This window comes from Artemia franciscana, chromosome 2 (genome assembly GCF_032884065.1).
Source record: "Artemia franciscana chromosome 2, ASM3288406v1, whole genome shotgun sequence".
NCBI classification, from domain to species: Eukaryota; Metazoa; Arthropoda; class Branchiopoda; order Anostraca; family Artemiidae; genus Artemia; species Artemia franciscana.
Window position 1 is genome coordinate 19,489,624 of NC_088864.1, and position 26,371 is coordinate 19,515,994.

General features: G+C 33.3%; 3 protein-coding genes across 9 annotated transcripts in view; 2 read left to right on the forward strand and 1 right to left on the reverse strand.

The window, feature by feature from the left end:
* LOC136038218 (transcription initiation factor TFIID subunit 11-like) overlaps positions 1 to 841 on the reverse strand; it is a 30,755-nt gene extending 29,914 nt beyond the window's left edge. The window contains exon 1 of one of the 3 annotated variants that reach the window (XM_065721312.1): positions 703 to 841. In XM_065721312.1, coding sequence (XP_065577384.1) covers positions 703 to 837 — 135 coding nt within the window. In that variant the 5' untranslated portion in view covers positions 838 to 841. Of the gene's footprint in view, positions 1 to 536; positions 637 to 702 lie in introns of those variants that run through there. The other 2 variants (XM_065721320.1, XM_065721329.1) reach the window with 2 other exon arrangements.
* LOC136038233 (UPF0389 protein CG9231-like) lies at positions 597 to 26,371 on the forward strand. 5 transcript variants are annotated; one of them, XM_065721342.1, is made up of 4 exons: positions 597 to 693; positions 10,052 to 10,187; positions 22,899 to 22,989; positions 26,073 to 26,371. In XM_065721342.1, the coding sequence occupies exons 1-4, from the start codon at positions 622 to 624 to the stop codon at positions 26,248 to 26,250; spliced, it is 477 nt and encodes a 158-aa protein (XP_065577414.1). In that variant the 5' UTR covers positions 597 to 621; the 3' UTR covers positions 26,251 to 26,371. The 5 variants fall into 5 exon arrangements, with proteins under 5 accessions (XP_065577414.1, XP_065577430.1, XP_065577429.1 ...); XM_065721358.1 differs by lacking the exon at positions 597 to 693 and adding an exon at positions 7,805 to 7,920; XM_065721357.1 differs by lacking the exon at positions 597 to 693 and adding an exon at positions 7,838 to 7,993.
* LOC136038258 (UPF0389 protein CG9231-like) lies at positions 789 to 5,774 on the forward strand. The gene is made up of 4 exons (XM_065721377.1): positions 789 to 972; positions 3,100 to 3,174; positions 4,258 to 4,348; positions 5,476 to 5,774. Exons 2-4 carry the CDS (start codon positions 3,105 to 3,107, stop codon positions 5,660 to 5,662), a joined length of 348 nt encoding a protein of 115 aa, XP_065577449.1. The 5' UTR covers positions 789 to 972; positions 3,100 to 3,104; the 3' UTR covers positions 5,663 to 5,774.

Consider the following 26,371-nt stretch of genomic DNA (forward strand, 5'->3'; position numbering starts at 1 on the left):
AGGAATACACACTTGCCTATATGGATTTCAACACATTCAATATAATGGGTTTGCAGTTTAAATCTGATAACTAGCCTATAATTATTCTGCATATTATGAAGTAGCCTAGCCTATACAAGTTGATTTCTTGACATTTTCCCTTCTTAATAGCCCTTAACCAATGAACTTTCTATTGTTAATTTATCATATTATTCAAACATATTGGAAAATTCATTGCATATAGACTAGCCTATTTCTATATAATTCAGGGAATAGCCTATATTTGACCCATAGAGGGGGAGAGGGGGGGGGGGGTAAAGTAAATTTAGGATGCAATTGAATTTAAACTTAAGATGAAATTCTAACAGTTTTAGGAAGACTAAAGGCAGTTCAGTGTGTTAGCTAGCCTATATCAATTTGCCTACAGCTAGGCTTATTTTCAAAGTAACATAATTCAAATAAATTCATTCAGAAAAAAGCTATAATTTCAATGAAAATGTGTCAATTAGACGAAACATTCACTTGGACGAAATTCAGTACATAAAAAATTATCTGACAATACTTTTTTTAAATTCAGTTTATTTAGTTTGTTTCAGTTTATTTTTAGGCAATACAAATTACTTTTGCCGCTTCTTCCTAATAATGTCAAGGAGACGAAGGCGGGGCTTAATAGAGGCAAAATCTTCAAATCACAAAAGCGAGGAGAAAGAAATGGTAGTATACGTGACTTTTTCCATTGATTGAATAGGAGTTTGTCGTTTTTAACGACATTATTTTGTCTAGAAACCGGTACTTGATATTCTGCCAGTAAGAAGGAATTGGGTGGAGCTTGTTTTGTTGTTTCTTACATGTGTGCATTTGGAAAGATGCCCCAGGTTTCTGTTTATAAGGGTTTTGTTTTGCTGCTTCTATATCATTCACAGTTCAGATATACAAGCTTTAATATTGAAGATTTTTTTGCCTGGATTTTCCATTGGAATATCTGTTAAAGAGGTAAGTCTGTTTTATTTTCTAAACTAGCCTAGGCTATAGCTATGATTGTTTCATTTGCTATAAAATATTAAAAACAAATTTGACTAGAAAGTGGTTTCTTTCATTAAAGTGCTGTAAAATGTATCATTGTCTTGAATACAGTTAAGCATAGGCTATATCATTTTACTAGAAACATTATAAGATCTAAAAAGTAGGCTAATTAAAGCCTTCAGTTCTCTATTATTCAACATGATAATTGTACATGCTTGCCTGGATAGGGCTAGATACATCTCTTGGCTATAGTCTATGTGAAAATTCACAAGGAAATACTAATAACAAAATTCTTACTTTATAGCCTGATAGGCCTACATAAAGAATATATTTTCAGTTGTGCTCACTTTATTTAGGCTACTTAACATTATATGAAATCGCACATGATAGCAATAGGATTTACCTGTAGTCACTGAATTTCATCATTTGTCCACCACATTTTGAACCTGTTCAGAGTAATATTAGGGAAATTTGGACTTGTTTAAATTGCTAACCTAGGAACAAGGTGTTCATACATACTTTTTTCTCTTATTTTGACTAAAGAAAACAGTAGCAGAATTTTATCAAAATCCTGGTGGGGGGGGGGGGGGGGTGAAAATGACAGTGAAAATTGAAAAATTGTCTGTATAATACCATAAAGTACCATATTATACCATCCATACACAAATAACAAAATGCTTAGTCAAATCCTGGGGGGAGAGGTAAAGTTGGATCCAATTATCCTAAATCAAGTGAAGATGATGGTGAAAATAAAAAATGACCCATATAATACCATAAAGGCAAATATTTAATGAAGAAAACTGACATGTTTCTCTGGATGCTTGAATTATGCAGGCTTATCTTAATGTTGACAAGATTTTTTGCAGAAACTGAACTTCAGATGGGGGGCAATCTTGGGTTTAGAGAAGTAGTTGCCCCTCCTGCCTCATAGCAAATACACCCCTGATTAGAAAGTTAGAAAATACAATTTTTACTTCATTATATGTAGAATAATGGTAGCCTAGTCCAACACATTTCAACTGATTCCTAAATTTGCAATTTAAACTGCCCCAAATATACCTTAATATTTATCAGCACATTCTGTGTTCCTGTGTTTCTGATGTTTGTGTCTATCAGTTTAAAAAAAAACTTATTTGTGGTTTTCTGAAAAAGCAATATCTTCTATTCTGTTATTGTTAAAAAATTAGGAAAAATGCAAATATTTCAAATTTAGAAACAATGGATAAATATATGCTGTTCTTTCCAAACATCAGAGGAAACAATTAAAAAAAAAGATTAAAATGGCAAGGGTAATCAATTTTATCTGATTGTTATAAAGTAAGAATTTTGTTATTATAATATGTTCTTATGATTATATATGCTGCCATAAAACCTATTTTTGAGACTGTATTGCAATAACATCCTTTTAGATTAGCTGTGTCTATAATAATGTGACCCCAATATTCAGATAGGGCTGTAAACATTAGTAATACCCTTTGATAGTTCCCATTAATGTCCCAAAGCCTAATGATTGGCTTTGTTCATAGAGCTTGGTGTTTTACTAGAGAAGGAAGTTCTTTGTGGTATGGTGTTAGAAAAAAAAGTTGTTGACATTTATTTGAATATAACTAACAGAGTATCTTCCTTAGAATTGGATTTCTTTTGTGATGGTTACTGTATCTTATTTTAATTTCCTGTTGAATAAAAAAAAAAGTAAACTCTGAATGCTTGAAATTTATCTGGCTATGGAACAGGTGCACTTGTTTATTAGTTTTTTGTAATTGTAAGTCTTTGCTTGGTATTGTCTTAGTACTGTGTCCTCTTAGCATTTTTTTTTTCACAAATGTAACACACTGTCGTCATTCTGAAACTTCCACTTTAAATCAGTAAATTACTATCTGTTTATGACAAACATTCATGTTACTCTTCACAATTTATTCCATTAGAATGTTTAATTTGTTAGTAGTTATGTTAGTTTTATTTGTAGATTTATCTATTTTAAAAAGCTGACAATAATTTAATTACTGTATAGTTAGAAATGAGGAAATATTTCATGTTAAAATTAATATTAGTAGAAAAGTGATAGTGCAGTTTCTTTTCATATTTTTGTGTCTGCAGGAGTCATGGCTTCAAGACAACTTGGTCTGTTAATTTCCCGTGGCTGCTCAACCTTTTCAAACACATCCAGAATTGGTAAGCTATTTTGTATACTGTTTAATCTGTTTCAAAAGATGATACCTGTGCATATATATGCCAAATAAATATTTTCCAAAGTTCAACAAAATGTTTTAAACATGTTACAGTGTAAATAAGCCTTGGTATTTGGGCCTAGAAACAGATTTTTCATTTGAATCTTCCTTCTTTTCTCAATCTGTTTCCTATCCTTCCTGATTGTTGAAAATAATTTGGGTTTAATATTTGAGGGGTTTTAATTTTTTTTTCTTGTTCAATCCCTGGGTCTGTCAATGTATGAAGCTTATACTTTACCACTTTCAACTGTTGGCTATGCCAGCATGGACAACTTTTACCATATATATTGTTTGGTAGCCATATATATTTAAACACACTGGCAAATATTTCTTCTCCATCCCAACCTGTTTAAAACTTCTGATTTTGAATTTTTCCACTGACTCTTCAAAGATATTGATCTTTATCATCTCATCAAAACCTAACTTTTTGGTGTTTATTTTTTCTCCTTTAGTGTTTATTTGGTGTTGTTTATTTTTTCTCAAGACAGACTTGTCACATTTGATATTCCAAAGTAGTATTTTGTTGTTGTTTTTTCATTTTGGAGCAATCTGATTTTCATTTTGCTGCAGCCTTAGCAGGGGAACTGTAAGTAAAATAATATACTAGATGTATCAAAGTATAACTTGGATCAGGAAGGGCTAGTCTGCAAAATCATATCTTGGGAGGAGGCTGAAGTATTTAATATTCTTCAGTAACACCAACTTTTACTAGAGGTAGGAGGATTCTTGGATTGAGCTCCCCCTCCTTGTGGAAATCCATCACCAGAATAATTTGTTCATGAGTATGTGTAGTAATAAGTATAAAAATGGAAAACACAATTGATTTATCTGGTCTATCATGAGAAGAAGAAAAAAAGTGGAAAAGTGAGTGACTTTTCTTGATGTTTTATTTTTACTTGTCATCCAAGTAAAGACTGCATGGCTCAAAAACCTCAACCCATCCAATATTTCTTGTGTGTATGTTTTAATCAGTTCAATCATAGAAGGTTGCTATTCAATGTTGTAAATATTACTTATTTTATTCTAGGGTCTCATCATAAGGTTTCTGGAAGCGACAAATATTTGTTGGTATTTGCACGAAAATTCCCATCACTCTCAGAAGTTCCTAGCTTTGTCTCGTGAGTAATATTGACTTGTTTGGATTTTAAATTTTATTTCTTGGTCCATAAGGGGTTCAACCAAAAGGCAAGTAGTGTTGATTGGAGGAGGAGGATATTTTCCCAACAAGATCCCCTTGGATTTGAAAACATCTTTTTTTTTTGTATTTTTCATCTTTTTTTCATTGAACAAATTGAAACCCCCCTCTCCTTCAATTTTGAAAAACACAGTTTCCCCCTCCCCTATTTTTTTATGAATTGAGGCCTTTGCAAAAGGCTTTTCAGCTACAATAAATGGTCCTATGCCTGAAGGTAAAAAATAATTAGTTGACAAAAGCTGCAAAACCTTAGGGAAAAATTTACTGCTGTAACACCTATGTTTTGATACATTGTTTCTTACTTGTTCAGCTACATTGTTTCTTCTTTTCGATCATTTATTGCTAGGGAGGAAAAAAATTCTAAGGATTATATTTTTAGGAGCTTTAATATAAAATTTGTAATGACTGGAAAATAGTTTCTAAGGATCTAAGCAGCATTGGATTTAAAACTGATTTGGATTTCTGGGTTTCTGACATTGACATAATTTTGATTTCAAATTTGATTCTTCAATTAATTTCTGTTTTGTGGCAGTAATAATTAGATGTAGATTGATTTAAGGAAATATGATTTTATCATAATTCCTCATTATCCATGGTTTTCGTCATAGGTAAAATTGTACCATGATTTTAAAGAACATGACAAATTTTGATAAATATTTCATTATTAATCAAGTACCAGAAGCTTTTACAAGATATATTGCCTTCAGGATGGCTATTAGGCTCTAGAGAAACTTGTTATTTCTGGGATTTCCGGGTTTCATGTTCAAACTGTAATAATATTTGGTTGTTTTTTTAGTTGTCCCTTAAAATGGCCTAAAACAGGCTTCACTCAGTAGCTAAATTGTGCTATTGTTTACGCTGGGGTGGTAATTAGGCCATAATTCCTCCCCTGTCCTGTCAATATTTACGTCTGCTTGGTTTTATGATTACTGCCCACAGTTTCTTTCCATACAATTTAGATTTTGTGTGTGTGTGTTTTTAACTCCCTTTCTCTTCTAATGAACTAGCTACTGGTTTGTTTCATCTTTGAAATCAATTGTATTCTTTTAGTATTGAAATGATGGAAAAAGCTCGCAGTAAAGGAAGGATCGCACTGAATATGGGGATATTTTTGATTGCAAGTATTGGCTGTGTGTGGATGGCTTTCAATGGAAAACTCCTTCAAGCCAAAGGTGGATCACTCAACCATTATAACCACAACTGGCATGAACAGTACAACCAAACTCATAAAGAATGAATAAGCTGTGATCCTCAATTTTCAGTGTTTGCCAACTTTATATATGTACATATTTAACTTTTAATTTAGTTTTTTACTGTATTGCTGATAATAAACGTTCGTTTTTCTTGTATGAATTCAAATTGCTTCTTTTTTTTTTAATGCGAAACTATTTGGTTTCCATGCTCGTTGTCATGCACAATATAAATGTCATTATATTAGCGAATATCTTTTTATCCATGTTGTTTTTGCCCATGGACAGAAAATTTTCGCCCACAAGCTTAATAGATTTGTTATCTCTGAATTATCAAAAGTTTGAGAGATATATTCATAGATGTAGTATCAAACAGCATCTTACCCAAAATGCCTGTGACCCTTAAAGGGGTTACTGAAAAATATTTATCCTTTGTTTTCTTTTAATGAAACTTTCCTGCTTAGAAAGTTAGTAGGCTAAAGAAGTAGGTTGACCTTAATCTTCAATCAGATATGATATATGCCCTGCGTTCAATATTGTTTATTGCAATTGATAGCATTTTATTTTCGTCACTGATAACCAATGAAAATCATTCTTTTTAAAACACGCGATTTTTATTGGTTGTCAGTGACAAAAATCACTTGCAATAAGGTACATTGAATGCAGGGATGGTCTCACTAAAATGTTGAAAATATAAAAAATTATATTTTCAGACAGGTGTAACACCTGTTTTGCATAGTACCGCACTATTATATAGTAGGTCTTTATTTTGTTCTTTAAACTTGCAAATGGAGAACAGGTTTCATAAACACATTTTTGCCAAACTTTACTCACTGTTTCAATCCTTGCCGCCCATGAAAGGAGCCCTAAGCATCTAAAGTATGCAGCTTTTGTTGCTTTTCAATTGAGACTCAGCATCTTAAAAACAACTTCCGTACTCTGACCATGGTTCGCGTAGCGCAGGTACTGACCTGATTCTCTGCCTTCGGCCGGGAGTACAATGCGTTTTGGGAGGAAATCATCATCTTACTTTGGAAGAATCAGGGTTAAAATGAATCAAGTCCAAGAAACAGTTAACTTATGAATCATATGCTCCCATATCTAAGTGACTGAAACTAAATGCCTCACCTTTAGATCACATACCATTAAGTTATTGTAAGACCAGTTTGCTGTGAGTATAATGACTTCATTATAGAAGCTGCAAACAATAAACAAAACCTAGTGGATTTGGTTCACTGTTGCTATGCGTATGAGAATATCACATGCAAGGCCTATGGTAGCCGGCAGAAATTTTTTGACCAATTTTAAATAAATACTTGCTTAATTAATATATTGATATTTATTGAAATCCTGCAATGTTGAGGTATTGTCACTTAGGTTGTATCAAAAAAAGACTTGGTCTACACCTTGATGACCCTTTGTTTGAGTGGCTGTTAATTTATTCACTTAACTTGAGCCATGTAATTTTTTTCGTAGGTAATAGATTATAAATTCAATCAAGTAAAAGGTAACTTATCCCTCATAGGCTTATGGTAACTAAGGACTAATAAAGGTTGGAGAAGAGGCAAACTCTTAATATGAAATAAAAGGCCAAGTGGAACGATACTAAGTTAACATCAATTGTTTTCCCCTTTAATATTGCAGTTAGCTATGGAAATTTTAATGCAAATATGGTGCGACTGAATTTTTAAGAGAAGTTTAGTACGGTTCAAGGTGAAGGGAGTTTAGATTTCCCAGATTTTCTTGCTTAGACTAATGGAATTTCAATATTTGAAAAGAATCCGAACTTCATACAATTTTAATCCTGATTTTTATGGACTATGAACCATTTTTATCACATGTTGGGGATATGGATCTGTTTTCAACACACTATTTGTGACCAAATGTCACAGAAGTTCAGAATCTTTGTTACAATGGTAATACAGAAAATCATAGCGAGTGATCACATTATTTTTAATTATTTGCGATTTTTGCCATATAAAGAATATTAAGATTTTGTACATCGGGACTCCTTACCTCTAAGAAATTTACTTCTGCATGCGCATTTAACTGCATCGAATTTAATTAGATAATAAGAGTGTATTGCTGGTCCGCCTCGTTATTTCTGGAGGTCCCTCAAAAATGTCTCGACATCGAGTTTATTTTTTCACAAAATGTCATAATTATGCGCTGTTGTCTGCCAAAAAATAAGACATTTTCCAGTAGTTAACTTGTTATATATTGAACGGGATTTCGTGAGAGCACAAAAGCCTTTGTTGATATTGCGTGTAGTTGATATAAAGTGGATTGTGCCTATCTATCTGAGGTTGATTTGTTGTACCCATCTAGAGTTAATTTGATTCACTCATCAATTGTGCTATCTCAAAGGTTTTAGTTAGGTAAATGAATAACGCAACCAGTGAAGAAATCTAAAAAGCAAAATGGATTGATGGTTTGTCTTATGTACAGTGTTATCACCCTATGGAAAAACGTTCAGGATGTTTTGTGTTGACTGGATCTATGGGTATGGACGTGTATCTGTAAAGATCAGTATGGTCTAAGGAAACTTGGTTTAAAACTAATTCAGTACTTAATGAACTGAATTGTTTCTTTGTCATTTTTTGAAGCTTATGTGGCATTTCATTTTTAATGCACAAAATTAAGGTGAATTATTGCCTTCAACATCTAAGAAAATCCATGCCAAGTTAAATAAAAGTCAAAATTCTAGAGGTCATAACTCATTTTGAAAAAGAAGGATACTTTTAGTTCACATTTGACCTTTTTATTCCAAAAGTGGACAAATTTTCAAAAGATTGAGAGCCATCCCCATCTTTTCCTGGACTTTAATGCTATTTTTTTGTGCAGTAACTAATTTTACTTTATTGTCTAAAAAAAGAAGCGATTCCATCCAAAATCTTACACCTAGGAGACGAGAAAACCAAAAATATATCTACAGCTCAAAATTTGTAACATTTTAACAAAATAGAGGTTATCTGTCAAATCGTTTTTCGGATCTCGGCCCTTCGCCCTGAAAACACTGTTATAGAAACTGTTTAAGTCAAAGAATTGCCCTCTGATTATTTCCAAACAAAATTGCATAGGTTTCTAGGCTAGTATTTTTTGGCTAAAGTATTACAGTAGTGTTCGCTCATCTCCATAAAATGGTTCTTTTTTTTAGATAAAATGGTAGTAACACTGGTGTTCTAAATTTTCATTACGTCATTGCTGTTACGGAACAGCAATTCGAATCTCCACTTTTTACAGAGTACTTTTTTTTATAGGCAATATTGTCGCGTTTACCTTATTTTTGAAGTAAGGAAACTGTTTCTGGCGAAAAAAAAAACTTTTTTTTACTACCGTTCTGACATTATTCACTTGAAAGTTTTGGTTGAGTTACCACTTAAACTCTGAGTAACTCTTCCAATGTCTAATGCGAGCATCAATGAATACTGGACATATAGGCCATGCTGATTTGAATGTCTTATGTTTGATATAAGAGATATTGGCTATGGAAATGGGAAATAATAAATTGTACTAACAAAGCAGAAAAATGTCGTTGCGAGATTAGGAATGGAATTAGAAGAATTTGTCTGCATTATTGCTACTACTAACAACTCACTCCAGCATCAAGCCGCTTAAGACCAACATAAACGTACGCTTCTCTTCCATTCAATTCTATTCGAAGCCTTCCTCTTTACCCCCCCCCCCGAAGAAGTTCTAATTTTCTTTAATTCTTTCCTTATGACATTCTCCCATCCCATTCGGGGACGACTTGCCTTTCATTTGGCTTTAGGTGGTTGGCCGACAAGGAGGATCTTTGGCAATCTGTCATCCTTCATCCGCAGAACAGGTCGTAGCCATCTCAACCTTTCTCATTATAGCCCTAGGAAACGGGACTTAACCACATTTTTCGTACTACTTACTGTTTGAAGTGTGGTCAGTGAGCGGGTGTATTACACATGTTTATTATTCGTGGGTGGAACTTCTACCACCCCCGCGGACATCTGCGGCCACGCATAGCATTGCAAGAATCCTTTTCAATGTTTCTTAGTATCAAGATATACTCAAGATAATTGGGAACTACTAATATAGAAAAGAGCGTAACGAGAGCCGTTCTAACTGTGGAGGCAGCTGACCTGGGTGCCATGGCTGGGGGGTGTATCATGGAAGGAGGGTTGTCCATTTTGATCAAATTTTTCACTTTGCTCAAATTTTTGCTTACATTTGAATCAAGAGGGAGTGATTTAATTACTTTTTCCCTGAGCAGTATGAATGCTAGGAACGGCTCTAAGTGAAACTAATTTTGGCTTGCAGGAAAGGACATGGAAATTTATTTTAGCTTTTATAAAGTTTGAATTCTTGCCCACAACTTCGAGTGGTAATTCTTTCGTTTCTCTTATAGGAACATGTCTGAATGTGTTTTACCCACTCTGAGCTAAAAATTACACTTTTTGCAGAATATCTCAATGTCAACTGTACTACGAAGATGCTTATTGGTAAGAAACCGCAGTTTAAGATGGCAGTCATCCGAGCCAAAAAATCAAGCGGCTGAATCTGCAAATGATACAAGCCCTGGGAAAGGATTAAATTTGGGTAAGCAAGTGCTAGAAAAAAACGTCAAGTTTCAAGAACTGAAAAAGAACGTTTTAAGTTTAACCAGAAACATTTTTTCTCATGTTGATCAATCAATCGATTTATTAATACTAAAAGAAAAACTATTACAAAGTAAAGCGGTTACTAAATAAACTCAAATTTAGTTATAAACTAAAATTATCTAATAAACTAACTACTCAAATTATCTAAATAAACAAAATTTACTCAAATAAAAGCAAGAAGCAAATTAATTAATAGAATCAGTTGCACTATTATTTTTAATCAGAGATTATCATGAAACTTCTTTACTTGCACTGCAATTGTTCAGTATTAAAAATTGAAGATAATTGACCTGACTTGCAGCATATGTATTCGTAGTTGACGTCCATTTTTGTGTGAAACAATAAAAAAAAACAACGCTTAATTTAAGTTAAGTTGTATTAATTCATTGTAATGAATATCCAAAGTGTAAGTTACGTAAAATAGATAACGAAATAATTTTCAAAGTTCCTTTCGTGCCATGAAAACGAGCCTGAGGCATAGATTCATACTCATGTTCCTGCTCAGGGGATTGAATGCCCAGAAATACAGCTCGATAAGGCTCTGAAAAGAACGTAACTTGATAGAAAGCTTGGGTAGCACTGATGTCTCCTTTCTTTCCTTTTTTTTTTCTTTTTCTACCAGGATTAACGAGTGACCAGAGCATTGTAGAGAGATGTTTAATGGCTCATTAAAACATAAATTATATTTCCTAATGCCCCTTATAAGTGACCAAAAATACCAAGGGGCAACTAGCCCCCCTCCCCAAAAGGCTCCCTCCCCCCAAAGTCGTCCTATAAAAATTTTGAAATGTCAATTTTATTCAAAAGTTCAAAAATCAAATAAATATGGTTTTGATGATGGTATGACCCTCCATAGTCCATAGGGAAGGGATGTACGTGGTATCTTGATAAAAACGTATCTTGTGGCACATTGACAACTTATATGTTTTAAAACAATAAATCACAGCTTTTCCTTGAAAAACTTTAGCTTGGTGACTACTGCAAAAATAAATAAAAAAAAAGTCTCTACTGAAAATTTAGCTAGGTAGATTAAAAGGTGTCTATCCTTTGTATTTTATTTCTTAAAAAAATAAAAACTTTGTCCTTAGTGTAAATACGCTGTCCTTTATGTATTTAACTATTTTCATTGTTATCATACGTAATTAACTGGGGAGTCAGTTTGGGCAAGAAAAGTCTGTGAAAAGCATACAAAGTTAATTCAGATTTTTCTTTTCGTTGTTTTAACTAAATAGCAGAGGTGTCACTAGCCATTTTTTTTTGGGGGGGTTGGGAGGGGTGCAGTGGATTCTACCGACTGATTTAGGTGATATTGTTATTAAAATTACTTAATTTTGTTTTATTGACTGAGACTGATCCCTTTTTAGTGATTTTATGTCATATATTTCTATCAGCCCATTTACCCTAATAAAATAAGACAAAATTCGAGCCATTAAAATAGTGACGCTTCGACCACTATTTTACCTACTCAGTTTTTTATACGAACTTGCTGAAAATACATTGGAGGAGCGTTCTTTTTCCCCCGTACGTTACGCCTCTGCTACAGAATTGTCTTTTGTACATTTGCTTTGCCTCTACTACTGCAAATTAGTTGCTGTGTTAAGCTGCATTGGGGTTGTCGTACTAGTAAAGTAGAAAACTATAATTCTAGTTCGTAACAGCGAAGTAAGTAGATACATAAATTTACTTGGAAAAGTATAAGTATTATGTTGAATATATTAAGAAACTAACGGAGGAAATAAGCACTTTCTGTCGAAATATGGTCGTGCAAAATTTAGCTTCAATGTTAAGAAGGGGTTTGAGGGAGTGGTGTCTCACCCATTAGTGCCAATCCAAGGGGAGGGAGTTGTCCCCCCTCCTCCCCCAAACCTTTGAAAAATGCCATTTTGAATATTGATTAAGAAGAAAATGAAAAAAAGCCCTAGATTGTCATAAATATCTTTTTTGTACCTTCAATAATAAAACGCGAAAAAAATTCTTCCCTCTGCATTTTCATGAATTGCCTCTGCTGGGCCTGCCTGATAGTTAGGTGGTACATGTGCTGTATAACTTAGGTGTTGTATTAAAAAGGAACAAAAAATAGATAAAAAAAACGTTTTTTTTTTTCAAATGAATGTACACAACAACGTTAAAATTTAAAACCCATGGATATTATCTTGTTTATAAAAGCGACTGCCTCTCTCCTGACTATCAGTCTTTATGCTAAAGTTCGAATAGCAAGACCGATTTTGAAATACGAGGGCATTTGTCTCAAACGTGCCTTCGTTTTTCTCCTTGATTTTTAGTCTTAGATGCAACAACTTTTGGAACGGGACTTCTTCACCTTCGTAACCGATTTAGCCTTCTCCCGTCTCATATTGAAAAATTTTGAGTCGAAAATTGTAGATTAAATTTTCATCCCTGTTTAGGCACCAACTTTTACCCACGAAGGCCTTCGCACCGTGTACTTTTATTGTTAACTTGCCTTACTTAGGTTGCTTGCCTTACTTACTAAGGATTATACAATTAGCAATTAATTAATAATATAATTGTTAATAAAGTCAATCAATTATTAATAATTGACTATTATTTTATTAATCAATAATGTGTTTTTTTTTTTACTTAATATTTGTTATAATTGTTTAATATTTTGATAATTATTGAATTATTTATTAATAATTGAATTAATTTATGATTTAAATAATTATTGATTAAGGCAACCTATCTTTCATCAGAATAACTTCTAAGTTCTAATAATTAAAATCTCTTAGGTTAAAGATACCACTATTAAAGTTTTTTTAGGTTGAATTTATGAGTCGAACTCAAACTGAGACGAAACTGTTTGATTTTCTGTTCAATTTGATCAGTTTTTTGTATTACTATATAAAAAAACGCTGTTCACAATTAAATAACATTTTTAGTAAAGTACAAATTACATTAATTCTGATTTCTTGTTCTTTTTTTTCACATGTCAGAGGAGTCAATGTTTCCGACGATGTGCTCTGTGTTTAGTGTTGTGTTTGTGCTTGTGTACTTTACGTTGTATTTGTGTTTGTGTGCCTTGTATTGTGTTTGTGCTTGTGTGCTTTATGTTTTGTACGCTGCGTTTTCAATAAAACCCTTAGTCTACTTGATAGTGCACGTAGAACTTAGGTGGGACATGCTATCCTACATCCTGTATAAATTTTGTTTTGTAATATTTTCTTTCATCAATCCAATCCACAAAAATTTCGTCATCTAACTTTTGGAGGAGGTTTGCTTCAACGCAAAAATAACCTCCATCAAGCTAAAATAAGCCATGGTCTTTTATCATATACTTTCGACAGGAAACAATCTTGCCAAAGACTTGATCCAACCCTCCTCCCCCTATTACTCAGGAAAAACCCATTCTCTCATTCATGATTAGCCGAAAACAATTGAAGATCACTGCACACAAGGGTAGTGTGGGGGGTCTTCTCTCCCTCTGAGATTTTCTAAAAGGCCCTACCCCCTCTGAGTTTCGGATATGCAATATTTTATAATAATTAAATATTCAACAGTTCAAAATGCCAAATGTTTTAATGCTGCACGCTCGGCCAAATCATAAGCTCTCTTAATGAAGATTGATCCGTTCGCATAGTTAAATCGCTGCCCAGAAGAACATGGTCATTTGAATAGAGTTCCTGTTCCTTTGTAAGGAAAAATTTGTCTCGGAGGTTGGATGTAAATTTTAGAGCCATATTGAAAACACTGGAAAAACTGCTCCGTTCTTTTATTTTTCCTGTTTCTATTGCGCAATTCGTCTTGCTTAATCTGGTATTAACTGCGTTCTACAAAATATTGTCTACTCAGGGATGGCATTGCGCAATAATTGATAAGCTCTACAGTACAACGTAAGCATAGAACAGACTAAATCGGCGCACAAGAAACCGCATCAAGTTTCATAGTGATCATAAAAAAAGGAAGGAATCATCAATCCTCAAAAGACCTGAATAACACTAACAATAGTTAAACACTTAATGATGAAAGAAATTCATAATCTAATAATGAATGAATTTAAGATTTGTTCAATTTTCTATGAAATTTAAATTTAAAAACATTAAAGAATTTTAACAATAAAAGAACTAAACAATAATGCAGTTGACGTTGACTAATGGTGCCTTGGGGATCATTAGTCATCATAGGCACCGTTCCCATGATGTTTTGTTTTGAAAATCTTGCGCAAATGATATTTTTTTCGTACCGCTATCGTTTGCCCACTGAGCTGCTGGAATCAGCCCTCAACAAAAGTTATTTGGTATTTACCCTTTAATGAATAATTAAAAGCACTGAATAGTTAAGTATGTAACATTTTAAAAGCGATTTCATTCACTAAAAGATTCTCATTTGAAAATATGAATATGTATGTTTGCACACACTCAAAAGAATAAATTCCAAACAATTAATTTATTGAAAAGACGATTATAACTTTGAATATTTGTTTACATTGTCTAAATTGTCTCTGAAAACCTCACATTACCATTAGTGTTACGATAAGTTTATCCGAACTTGATTTTTATTATTTTAATTAAATAATAAAATCTATTCACATTTTTCTTTCAATTAAAAAGAAAGGATGTAAATATATAAAGGTTCAGGCTAGTAAAGATTAAGTAAGTATTAGTGGACTCTAGTGAATATTTATAAGCCTAAGGTATAAGCCTAGTTTAAGCCTAAGGTATAACCCTTAGGTATAAGCCTAAGTTTAAGAGCTGAGTTGATATAAAGTACGAGACAAAGTAATTCTGATATGCTATGAAAAGTAAATTACTAAGGAAAAATTGTATGATTTGGCCAAGGAATCACGAACTAAAGGGCAAGGCTACAGCTGCTTTGGAAGGTTAGAGCGCATGACCCAAAATTGATATTAGATACAAAACTCGTATTTATAAAAAAAACGAGATCTACTCTGCCTGGTAAGCGTGAAGTATTACAGTAACTCTTGGTTGGGTTTGCCGACAAAAAATTTGCAGGAGCAGCTATTGTGGTTTAGTTTTAAGCCATCGATTAAGCGCTTAAGTTTAAATTTCAAACTTCTAATTTTTTAGAATTGTAAAATAAATTATTTTTAACTCACGTCATACACCAAAATGACACTTGAGGGGTTAGAAAAGGAAAAAAAAAGAGAATAAAGTACAATTATGCAGCATTGAAATTAATTAAATTGACGACTAAAGGATGGAGGGGTAAAAATCGGTAAACGCTGAATCTGATGGCTCCTTATGCAGCTTTACTGCTACATCCGCTACTCTAAACTTACGATTTATTTTACTATTACTATGCCAAGGGGGAGAAGATAAAGTAAAAATTTAAAGTATCTGAAATAAAAAGACCGGATTTAATTAAGATCTTTCTCATTTAAAAGGTGGTAGGGACCATAAAGGTTGATTATATAATGATCACAAAAAGTAAAGTCTACCCAGGGTACGTTTATTTTACTTCCATCGATTAGCAACAGTCTTAGAATATCTAATTCGAATTTTCTTTTTAACATCACGAACAATATACTGCTGGAGGCTAGAATTATTAAGTGTAATACTCAACTGTATAACTCTCAAGGAAACTGATAATAGGTTTCTTTAAGAGGTCTGGTTTACGCTGTTTCTACTTAAATCAATTTTATTCTCTGGTTCCTGGCGCCCAATAATTCTCAAGTTTTCACTTTTGAAATACACTGTGTATACAAGCTAATGCTGTTTCACTTTATCCCAAATCGAAAGATTTGTTTGTTCGATTTGTTTGATGGTAGGGAACAGTAACATTTTGGTTTCAGAAACATTTTTTTTCTTAGGCTCAAATTCAGAGGTGGTTTTTGGGAGGGACAGAGGGGGCACTTGCCCCGGGTGCAGAAATTTTAGAAGAGCAAACTTTCAAATAACTATTCTAACTGTTGTTATCATTTTGTAATTGTTGAAATTTTATTTTTATTAAAATAAGGTAAATGGCGCAGTTACCAGTAAGTATAACCAAATTAAATCCGAAATTTTTATTTTTCCCATATCTTCATCACCATTTTTGAAAATAAAAGTAAGTAGGCCGATTTTGATTAATTTTAACTTTTTTGTGATATTTCATATTCAAATTTTATTAATCACTGAAAATTTTGATAACAAATGAAAATGTTGTCAAAATTTTGCCTGAAATTTTTTTCGAGACAGGGAGGGCGCAAATCAAGATTTTGCCCTGGGCGAAATAGAGAGGCCAGAACCCCCACTGGCTCAAATACGTATCAGAAACAGTATTATACCCTTAGCACAGGCATCTAACTCACATCTCCCGTTTTTCAATATTTTGTGTAGTTCTTTCTTACAAGTTACCTTGCGTTATAGAGATGGAAAAAAATCTCCTTGCCTCAGATGCACTTAAGAAATTAATAACAAGTATATGGACCAGTAAAATTTGCACAACAAATCACCGCCAAAAATGACCGTTGTTTAGAACTTACTGCTACCGTTATCACCAATGCTGGTGCCATAAAAAGGGAGAACGGTGATCACATGAGAAAGTAAATATGAAAAGTTCAAACGTGGCGGATCATGAATGACTTTTTCATAATTGGAAAAGTCGTTTAGTGAACAATTCGACTTGTTTCGGTACATTTCACATAAACCAAAGACAACTTCTTTAAATCGAATTGAACAGGAATGATGAAGAATAATCAAAGAGCTCGTGGTAACGAACTGTAGTAAGGAGTGACCCGGCTCAATAGTAACTGAAACTCTGCAAACGGAATTTTCATACCAATAGCTGCATCAAAAGAATCGTATTTTCATGCTGATTTTAAATATATAGGTTACATCAAGTTTAGTCTTACCCATGAAAAGTAACGAGCCTGAGAAAATGTGCCTTATTTTAGAATATAGGGAAACACCCCCTTAAAGCCATAGAATCTTAACGAAAATCATACCATCAGATTTGGCGTATCAGATAACCCTACTGTAGAATTTTCAAGGTCTTATCTACAAAAATAGGGAATTTTGTAAAATAGGGAATTTTGTACTTTTTGCCAGAAAAAAGATCACGTATGCGTGTTTATTTGTTTTTGTGTTGTTTTTTCCCCAGGCGTGATCGTATCGATCCAGTGGTCTTAGAATGTCGCGAGAGGACTCATTCTGACGGGAATTAGAAGTTCTAGTGCCCTTTTTAAGTGACCGAAAAATTGGAGGGTACCTAGGCCCCCTCCCATGCTCATTTTCTTCCCTAAGTCACCAGATCAAAATTTTGAGATTGTTCAAAATTTTGAGATTGTTTGAGTTTTTTTTATCGTCTTGAAAAGTAGAACTGTGACAAAGAGTCAAACTTTAGCGTAAAGAACGAGGTGTTGAGGAGGGGACAACTCTTTTCAACTCTGGAATAATTTCTATTCGTTTTAAGCTTTAATGTCGCTCCTTAATTCTAGTTGAAAAACTGGTTTTTTTTATTTAATATTAAAAGGAACTAGCCCCCAAAAAAGAAAATTCTAAGCGAAACAAAGAAAGCTCAGATATTTTATCTATTTCCACAGCCCATCTTCCCCCCAGGGGAAGGCGTTTGTAAGTTATATACTGGGGGCATATATGGCTTTATGGACTTTTTAAGATTCAAAAGAGATTATAGGTCTACTAGGCCCCCGCCCCACACCCTTTTTTGCCCGAACCCATCCAATAAAAATTTTGAGATTGCCATTCAATTGAAAATAGTTCAAATGTCATATAACAAAAACGCCAAGGTTGAAACAACGCCCCAGAGCCCAGTAGCGTTTTAAGTTATGCCCTTGGGACATGTAAGGTTTTTACGTAATGGGTAGTCGTATAAAGTTCAGATGTAGCTCATTTGATTGGAAATTGAAAGTTCCAGTTACCTATCTAAGAGTCAAAAGTGATCGGAGGGCACATACCCTCCTTAAACCCTCTTTTCGTTAGATGCACTTTAGAGGGGGCTCATTCGATTGAAAATTGGAATTTCTAGTACCCTTTTGAAGAGTCAAAAGTGACTGAAGGGTAACTATCCCCTCCCCCCCAAAGGCCCCCACGCACGTATCCAATCAACATTTTAAGATAGTCATTTTGTTGAAAATAGTTCAAAGGTAAAATAACAGAAACTCGGAGTTTGACACAACCCCCCAGAGCCAGTAGGTAAGTCTTGTAAGTTATGCATCAGGGGCATATAAGTTTTTATGTAAGACATGGTCGTATAAACTTCAGAGGTGGCTCATTTGATTGGAATTGAAAGTTCTAGTTACCGTTTTAAGGGTCAAAAGTGAACGGAGAGCATCAACCCCCCCTTCAAACACACGCTCTTTTCACAAACGCATTCAATGAAAATTTTTAGATAGCCCTTTTTGTAAATAGTCCAACAACCAGATAACAAAACTTTGGAGTCAAATACACTCCCCCTCCAGAGCCTGGGGGAAGGGTTTTAAATTATGCCTGGAGGCATTTATGGCTTTTATAGAAGAGGTAAACTTCGGAGGGGACTCAAATGACTAGAAATTTAAATATTTAGTGCCCTTTTCGAGAGTCCAAAATACGCTGATGGCAACTAGCCTCCCTCACCAACTGTCTTTTCCCAAAAGGCTTCCGGTTTCGAGATTTCTATTTTGTCCAAAATAAACCAAAGATCATAAAAAAAAAACTCCGGGGTTTGCATAGTCTCTCAGAACCCGGGGGCATGTGTTATAAATAATGCCTCGGAGGCAAGTGTTATAAATAATGCCCCGGGGGCAAATGTTATAAATAATGCCCCGGGGCCATGTAAGGTTTTATGGAAGGAATGATCGCATAACTTTGTCGGAGGATCAATCTATTGGAAATTTAAGGTTCTAGCTCCTTCTTTAATAGTCAAAAGGGACCAAAGGGCAACTAGCCCTCCTGCCTTCTTTGCCCCTAATCCATCTGATGGAGTTTTTGAAATATCCATTTTTTTTAAAACAAGTCAAAAGATTGGATAACAACAACTCCAGGGTCAACACCCCCCCCCCCACCCCACCCCAGAGCCCTGGGGTAAGTGTAGTATGTAATGTCCGAGGACATATAAGGTTCTTATGTGAGGGTTTGAAAATAGTTCGCAGCTCATATAAACCAAACCCCCTCCCCCACAAAAAAAATTATTAACAAAATTTTATTCCAAAATTTAAGCGAGCTGACCCCTGGTCTTTTCTGCATGCCCCCCTTCCTAAAAAAATAACCCACAAAAACTTGTTGACGATTAATAAAACGATTAAAAAATTATGGCAACTCACCCCTGGCCCTCCTTAGCCTGCCCCCCCCCCTGAAAAAAACAACAACTTATTAACAATATTTTATTCCAAAATTTATGGGAGCTTGCCCGTGGTCCTACATGGTCCAATAGCTTACCCCTCTTTACCCCAAAATTCTCAATGATAAACCATGGGAACTGAACCTTGGCCCTCCCTCCATGGCCTGACCCCCCCCCCAAAAAAAAAAAAAACAACAACAAACAAAACAAACTTATTAACGATATTTTATTCCAAAAATCATGGTAGCTCTCCCTCCATGCCCCCCCCCCTAGAAAAAATTACAATATTCTGCTCAAAAAAATCATGAGAATTCAGTTTAATTTTATTAGCTCTTACCAAAACTGTTCAATACACCTATATTCTTCACTACAAACAAGGGTATGGCTACTGCCCGCTTCCCTAAAGGTAAAAGTATAAGACCTACTGCGTATTTGACGCTTTACTAAAACGAATTATATTTCAAATATTTTCCTTTGTGTTTATTACATTATTGTAAATAAAATGAAAATTGCGATGGAACCAGACCAAGATTTACCAATATGCCCACTAGGCCTTGCGGCTTTCACTATTCCCGAAGTTATAGAGATTTTCCCGAAAATCTTGCAAAAAAGGAAAGACAAAAACACTTGGGCCTAGAAGTGTCAAAGCTATAAATCCGGCCCTGGGTGAAAAAAATCTTAAGGTGGTAAGCTTTCACCAATTAATACCATTATATATCAAATATTCAGTTTAATTTTATTAATTCTTGACAAACAGTTAATTTCTTTTGAAACACAAAATTATTTTGAAAAAGGGAATTTTGAAAAACTTGAAACTTTGCAATGAAAAACGAACGGAAATTAATTAAAAAGCGCCAATGAAGCTGTAGGTTTTAGACTTCTACAGTGAGAGAAGGAGGCAAAACCCAACCTCTTGTTTGTAGAAATTTTTGTTCGTTTCAAGCTTGATTTGCATATTCAATTTAAGTTTCACTCGTTTAAAGATTTATTTACTCATTTATATTAGTACCTACTGTATGTTTGTTTGCTATGATTGTTTATTTAATTTCTGTTCGTTATGGGTTTCATTTACTCTTTAACAGTAATTTCTGGTCGTTTCAAGTTTGTAGTTATTGTAGTTTTCTATTTCTTCTGATCTTAGTTAAATATGGCCTTTACTTTTCTTTAGAAAACCTCTTTTTCGTTTTTTTTTTAAATTAATACCTTAAAATGCCACTAAAACACCAAATGTCGCAATTTTGTTGTTAAGGGTTTGACAATTCCCCTAGAAAACTCTCAGACATCCATAGTTTGGTGAAGCAATTTTCATCAGCGTCAGATCACTTTTGGAGGAGGGTGGGTTTCTCCAAAAGGGGTAAGCAAACCTACCCCCTTTTCTGGAACTACGCAAATTCATTTATGCTTATAACTTTTGATGGGTTGCTTTAAACTTAAAAAAATATAAATATTTAGAATCAGTATAAATCGGAAATTCTTTATATGTATTTATTGTTTCCAAAGTTCTGCTCTTCAGAGTTTAGGTCACTATTAGTGCCGCTCGCTCTCTAATTCTCAGTTTGTTACCAAGAACTATTTGATATTTACTTTTTGAACAACATTAAGGAACACGAAGAGATAGAGGCCGTAATTCTTAATATTCTTCCGTAATAACTTAGGAATAAAGAATTTCTTGAATTACCAATGAATTCATATAAATTAGATTCTTGAACAAGATTTAAATTAGATTCTTTGAATACGGTGTCTCCATGGATACAAATTGTCGAAAGATCATAGATTTAAACACAAGCGGCTTATCCACATCCCCGTAGAAGTTTACATGTAAACACAGTAATAAGTAACTAAGTGATCTGTCACAGTTCAGCTATCTTCGAGCGAGATTTTTCGATATCTTTGCTTTCACTTTCTGATCGGAGTCTTTTTAAATCCATCTCCTTCGAAATCAAAATGCCTTAAGTGAAAAGAAATGTTTGTCTACCCGTTAAGTTTTCTTGCTAGAAATTTCCTAGAATATGCGTTTCGGGATTTAGTTGGAGTCTTTCAATTTGAAGCACGATTACGATTTTTGGCTCCTCATTCGTGTAAATTCAAGTTTAAACGGGAGATTACTTGTGCCTGTCTCTTCGATCTGCCATTGTTCTTAAATGCACCAATTTATAGAAAATGTGGTAAACTGCATATAATGCTCGTGGCATTCAATAATGTGTGTTAGATTTTTCTCAAACTTGAGTTTGAGTCTTTATTTAGAAAAATCTTTTGATAAAATCTGTGTTGTTTTCCCTGAGATTTTTCCTTACAGATTAAGTTTGTAATTGTCCATAAAAACTGAGTTAATATGTACTGAAGGAAATCTAGCGCGAAATCCTTGATTTCCCAAATGTTACCGGTGTCAAGTTAAATTTAACACCCTGTATTTTTAGCTACCTCTAAAACTCAAATAATCCCAAAAAGTTTCGATATCATGTTTTTTTTCCTAAGTTCTTAGTTTAAACCTTTCAACTTTATAATTCAATGAACAATTTCAGAAGATTCCTTATTAGTAATTTCACGTGTAAATGGTAATTTTAACTTATGATGCTATTTAATAAAACTTGGTCGATATGAATTCACAATTAATTATTAATTAATGAAACTTATCGAGCTGAAGGAGATGCAAATAATTATAAACATTTTCACAAATTCTCGAATGCACTTTGAAATTTAAGTTAATCTTTAAAAAGAATTATGAAGTGATGTGTTTTAAGCTTTGAAAATAATAATAGGCAGACTACCTTTAGTTAAATAATATCACTACTATTCTAAAAAAATGGCTAATTTTTTTCAAATACCATTCAGTTAAATAAAAAACTGAACTTGGTCAAAATTTTCCAAGCATTTCCTTGTTCAATTTTGCCACGACTCATGTATTCTTCTTGAACACGATGGTAAATCGAGAACATATTGAAATGTGCTAATGAGACAGTGTTGGGATTATGAGCGCTACCTATTTTGTGAATTTAGTTCTATTTCAGTTTCCCTTGTTTCAGGGTTTGGTCCATTTCTGAAATTACCTTTCCCTTATTCGCCTACAAATAGGTTTTTCCAGTAATATTGTCCTGGAAATCAAAGTCGGGTTTAATAGTGCATAGTTGAAACTTTAAAACAAAAGCTAAACGATATTAATATTAGACTTTATTAAACTTTACTAAATATCAACTCTATAATAAAAATAAAATAAAATATTAATCTAAATATTAACAAAATATTGGCTAAATATTAGCTTTAAACTTTATTAAATATGAAACTTTAGAGAATATCTTTAAAATAGTCGATAAAGTTGTAACTCTTGAGTGAGAATTTTTGAACATTTGAGTTAAAATAGACAAGTCGAAATTCGGTTACATTGCACTGTTAAATGTTAATTTGATGTATTTATTTCTAGGATCAAACCATCGTGTGAATAAGCTAGAGAAATATATGCTTGTATATACCAAACGATTCCCTTCTGTTGATTCAGTTCCAAACTTTGTCACGTAAGTCATCAATGTTTCTTCCACTTTTTTGTTTCTCCGGATTTTTTCGTGAAAGCATCGATGGAAGTTATCATTTTCTTTAATATATAATTTCATACTTTGATTAAAGATGTAAGTAAATCCGGCTCAGGAACTAAAATGTGGGATTCTACTAGAGCTTTTGATGCCAAATTCCAAGATAAAGTCTGGGGTTTTCTAAGTTTTTTTTTCGTTGTAAAATTTTAGAACTTCTGATTATATATAAAGTAAAGTTTAGTTATTCAGGAAAGGGTTTTATTATAATTCTCTTTACGAAATTTGTAAACTTAACCTGATTTTTTGTCGTACCAACTATCCTCTACTTCTTTTATCTTAAATATGCAGAATTCCAACATAGAAGCTTTAAATGACTATTTTGTAAAATAATATGGATACTAGAAAGAAAAACCTAGATACTAGAAGAGCTTTCGATGCCAAATTCTAAGATAAAGTCAGGGATTTTTTTCATCACATGCGTTTCTTGTGACGTATTTTTTGTAAGTTGCAAAATATTAGAAACTTCGGTTTATATAAAAATGAAGTTAGTTGTTCAGGAAAAGGTATTTATTATAATTTTCTCTATAAAATTCACAAACTTAACCGAATTGTTCCTTGCACCAACAGTTTTTACGTACTATTCTCTACTTTTTTTTATATCTTAAATATTCAGAATTCCAACTTAGAAGCTCTTAAAGGCTATTTTGCAAAATAATCTGGATACTAAAAAAACCTGGTCACATTATGAAATTTACCATAAACAGTTACGTTAAACTACCAAGGCCGTTAAAACAAAACAAAAGAAAACCCCCTGACCAATCTTAGGTCTACTCATTCCCAAAAACCGCGATTTTCTAAGGGTTTCCTTCTGTTTTTTTAGACTGTGAAGAATAAAGCTCATCAGGGTTAAGTTTTGTACCCGTTGCTACCAAAAACTGTAAAACTGCTAATGGACATCTTTTTCATTAATAATTAAATTCCTGATTTTTTCTAATGTTAGAGACGTTTATGGTTGTTTAAGTTTCTACTGAACTACTTTACAATCAGATTTCATTTTAATTGTCCTTGGTACTTTAGAAAACTTTGCTGTTTCAAAGATACTGAATTTCTCGATTTTTCGACGAAAATCCTTGTAAATGGTTATGCAAGGGCATAGGGGAATATAAAGCTTCTGACGGCAATTCTGAACTTTGTGTAAACCTTCTGTTGGAATCACATATTTTAGCAAATCAGGAACAGCAGAAAAAGAAAATAAAAGCTAAAAAAAATTTGTCTTTTTATTTATAGTTGTCTTTAATTATATAATTCCGTTTATTAAGTAAGCTAATTATCATAAAATTATGTTTAATTCTGAATAGTGTTTGAATCAAATTACAAAGAAAACAAGCAGTTCCAAAATTAAAAATACGCTTATTTTTTATAATATCCGAAATCAGTAACTATAATTAATGATTTTTACAATAATTAGTAATTGCTGATTAATAATTAATTAGTCAATCAATCCTATAAATTCCTATTAAACAAGGGAACAAAACAAATGAAGTGACAAAGCAAACAATTTATTTTACTTCATTCCAAATGTGGGCACAAGTAGTTTGAGGGACCTCAGATGAATGTCATTCCTTGTGAACATAAATGTTTTCCGGAATTACTGTTTTGTTTCCCATGGGCTGCATAGATATTCTATTGCTTTTTATTCTTTATAGGGGCTTTATAGGTACACGGAGATCGCTTGGAGCAGTGTTATTTGGGGTTGGTAGTATTCTGAACTCTTTGGGTCAAACCGACAATATAACTGTTAATTTTGAATCTAGAAACAAAACGAGGCAGAAGCGACGAATTAAGTGTCCAAACAAAAGATTTAGACAAATTAAGTGTTTAAAAAAACCTTCTCTTTTTTGTTGCTTGTTCAAGTTCTTTATTATTCTTTAACTATACATATTTAAAACTATTCACATAACATCCCCAGCAGGGAGATACGAATTGTCGTATCTGACAATTTCATATTTCAGATATTCCCAAAAGCCGTTTACTAAGTAGTTCTCAAAAAGGGGATCTCAACAGGGCAGTATATATTCAATCACATTTTGATTTCCCGATCCAAGTTCAAGTTCTTTATTATTCTTTAACTATACATATTTAAAACTATTCACATAACATCCCCGACAGGGAGATAAGAATTGTCGCATCTGACAATTTCATACTTCAGATATTCCCAAAAGCTGCTTATTAAGTTGATCTCAAAAAGAGGATCTCAACAGGCCAGTATATATTCAATCACATTTTGATTTACCGATCTATATTGCTCTGCTGATCCTCCTTTTGAGAACTGCTTAGTAAGAAGTCTTTCGCAAGTAACTTAGATGTGGGAAATTGTCAAATATGGGCTCTAGGTTTGACAGGGACAATGTTTTTTCAATGCACCTTTTAACGAAATTGTGGTTGCAATTGACATAGATGGTCTTTAAGAAGAAGCATGTTTTTTATTGTATTATAAAGAGAATGGTTATGCATTGTTTTGTATTGCATGTATTTTTATGATATATTATGCTGAAAAAAATCGTTATGTTTAACAGTAAATATTTCTTTTAAATTGAACTTGTTGCTTTGAAAGAAATAATTTAAAAGCTGCAATAATTTAATTTTTACAATTTAAAAGTTGCTTTAAAAAAACGACTCCATAAAAGTTTTTATGGCATTTGCAGATGATGCTGATGATCCGTGCCTCAGGTGAAAAACATATGAAATGTTTGTTTTTTGCCTTCCTGAAACAAGTAATCCTTTCTGGCCATTTTTAGCTAGAAAACGAAGTGCTTACTTTTGCTTGTACTTTCGACGAAGTAAAGACTGTACAGCCAATCTCAGCACCAAAGAGGTGTAACGTTGAAAATGAAAATAACATGTTTATGTTTTCTGTAAATTTTTTGAAGGAGCAGCTTTGAATAAGTGTTGCATAATTTTCTTGAATTTTGACTCATTTTGAATCTGTTGTATCAAGACTTTCTTTACTTTCTCTGCGATTTTTAACAGTTTTATGTGTTTTTTTTTATCCTGAATTATATTTATAGGCAAGAAATGATGGAAAGGACACGGAACATTGTGAGAATACGGGTAAATATTGCTGCTATAGCTTTGATGCTACTTGCAGCCTTAGTAGCTTCATTTTCTGGCAAGGAGGCAAAATCTCGAGGCGAGACTATAGAAAAACTGAGTGAAGATTGGAAAAGATCTTTGAAAAAAGAATGAAAATTGATTTTGACGAAGTTTAATGGATCAATTTTATGCTTAGTGTTCTATGGTTCTTTCGGTTGAATCTGGAGTTATTCGTGCTTTTATTTTCGTTTTAGAGTAAATTTATCTAAATGTT

Coding starts and splice junctions, on each gene's coding strand:
- LOC136038258 (XM_065721377.1), top strand. CDS start 3,105: ATGGCTTCAAGACAACTTGGTCTGTTAATTTCCCGTGGCTGCTCAACC. Junction 3,175..4,257: donor TTCAAACACATCCAGAATTG/GTAAGCTATTTT, acceptor ATTTTATTCTAG/GGTCTCATCATAAGGTTTCT. Junction 4,349..5,475: donor GAAGTTCCTAGCTTTGTCTC/GTGAGTAATATT, acceptor GTATTCTTTTAG/TATTGAAATGATGGAAAAAG.
- LOC136038233 (XM_065721342.1), top strand. CDS start 622: ATGTCAAGGAGACGAAGGCGGGGCTTAATAGAGGCAAAATCTTCAAAT. Junction 694..10,051: donor AAAGCGAGGAGAAAGAAATG/GTAGTATACGTG, acceptor CACTTTTTGCAG/AATATCTCAATGTCAACTGT. Junction 10,188..22,898: donor TGGGAAAGGATTAAATTTGG/GTAAGCAAGTGC, acceptor ATTTATTTCTAG/GATCAAACCATCGTGTGAAT.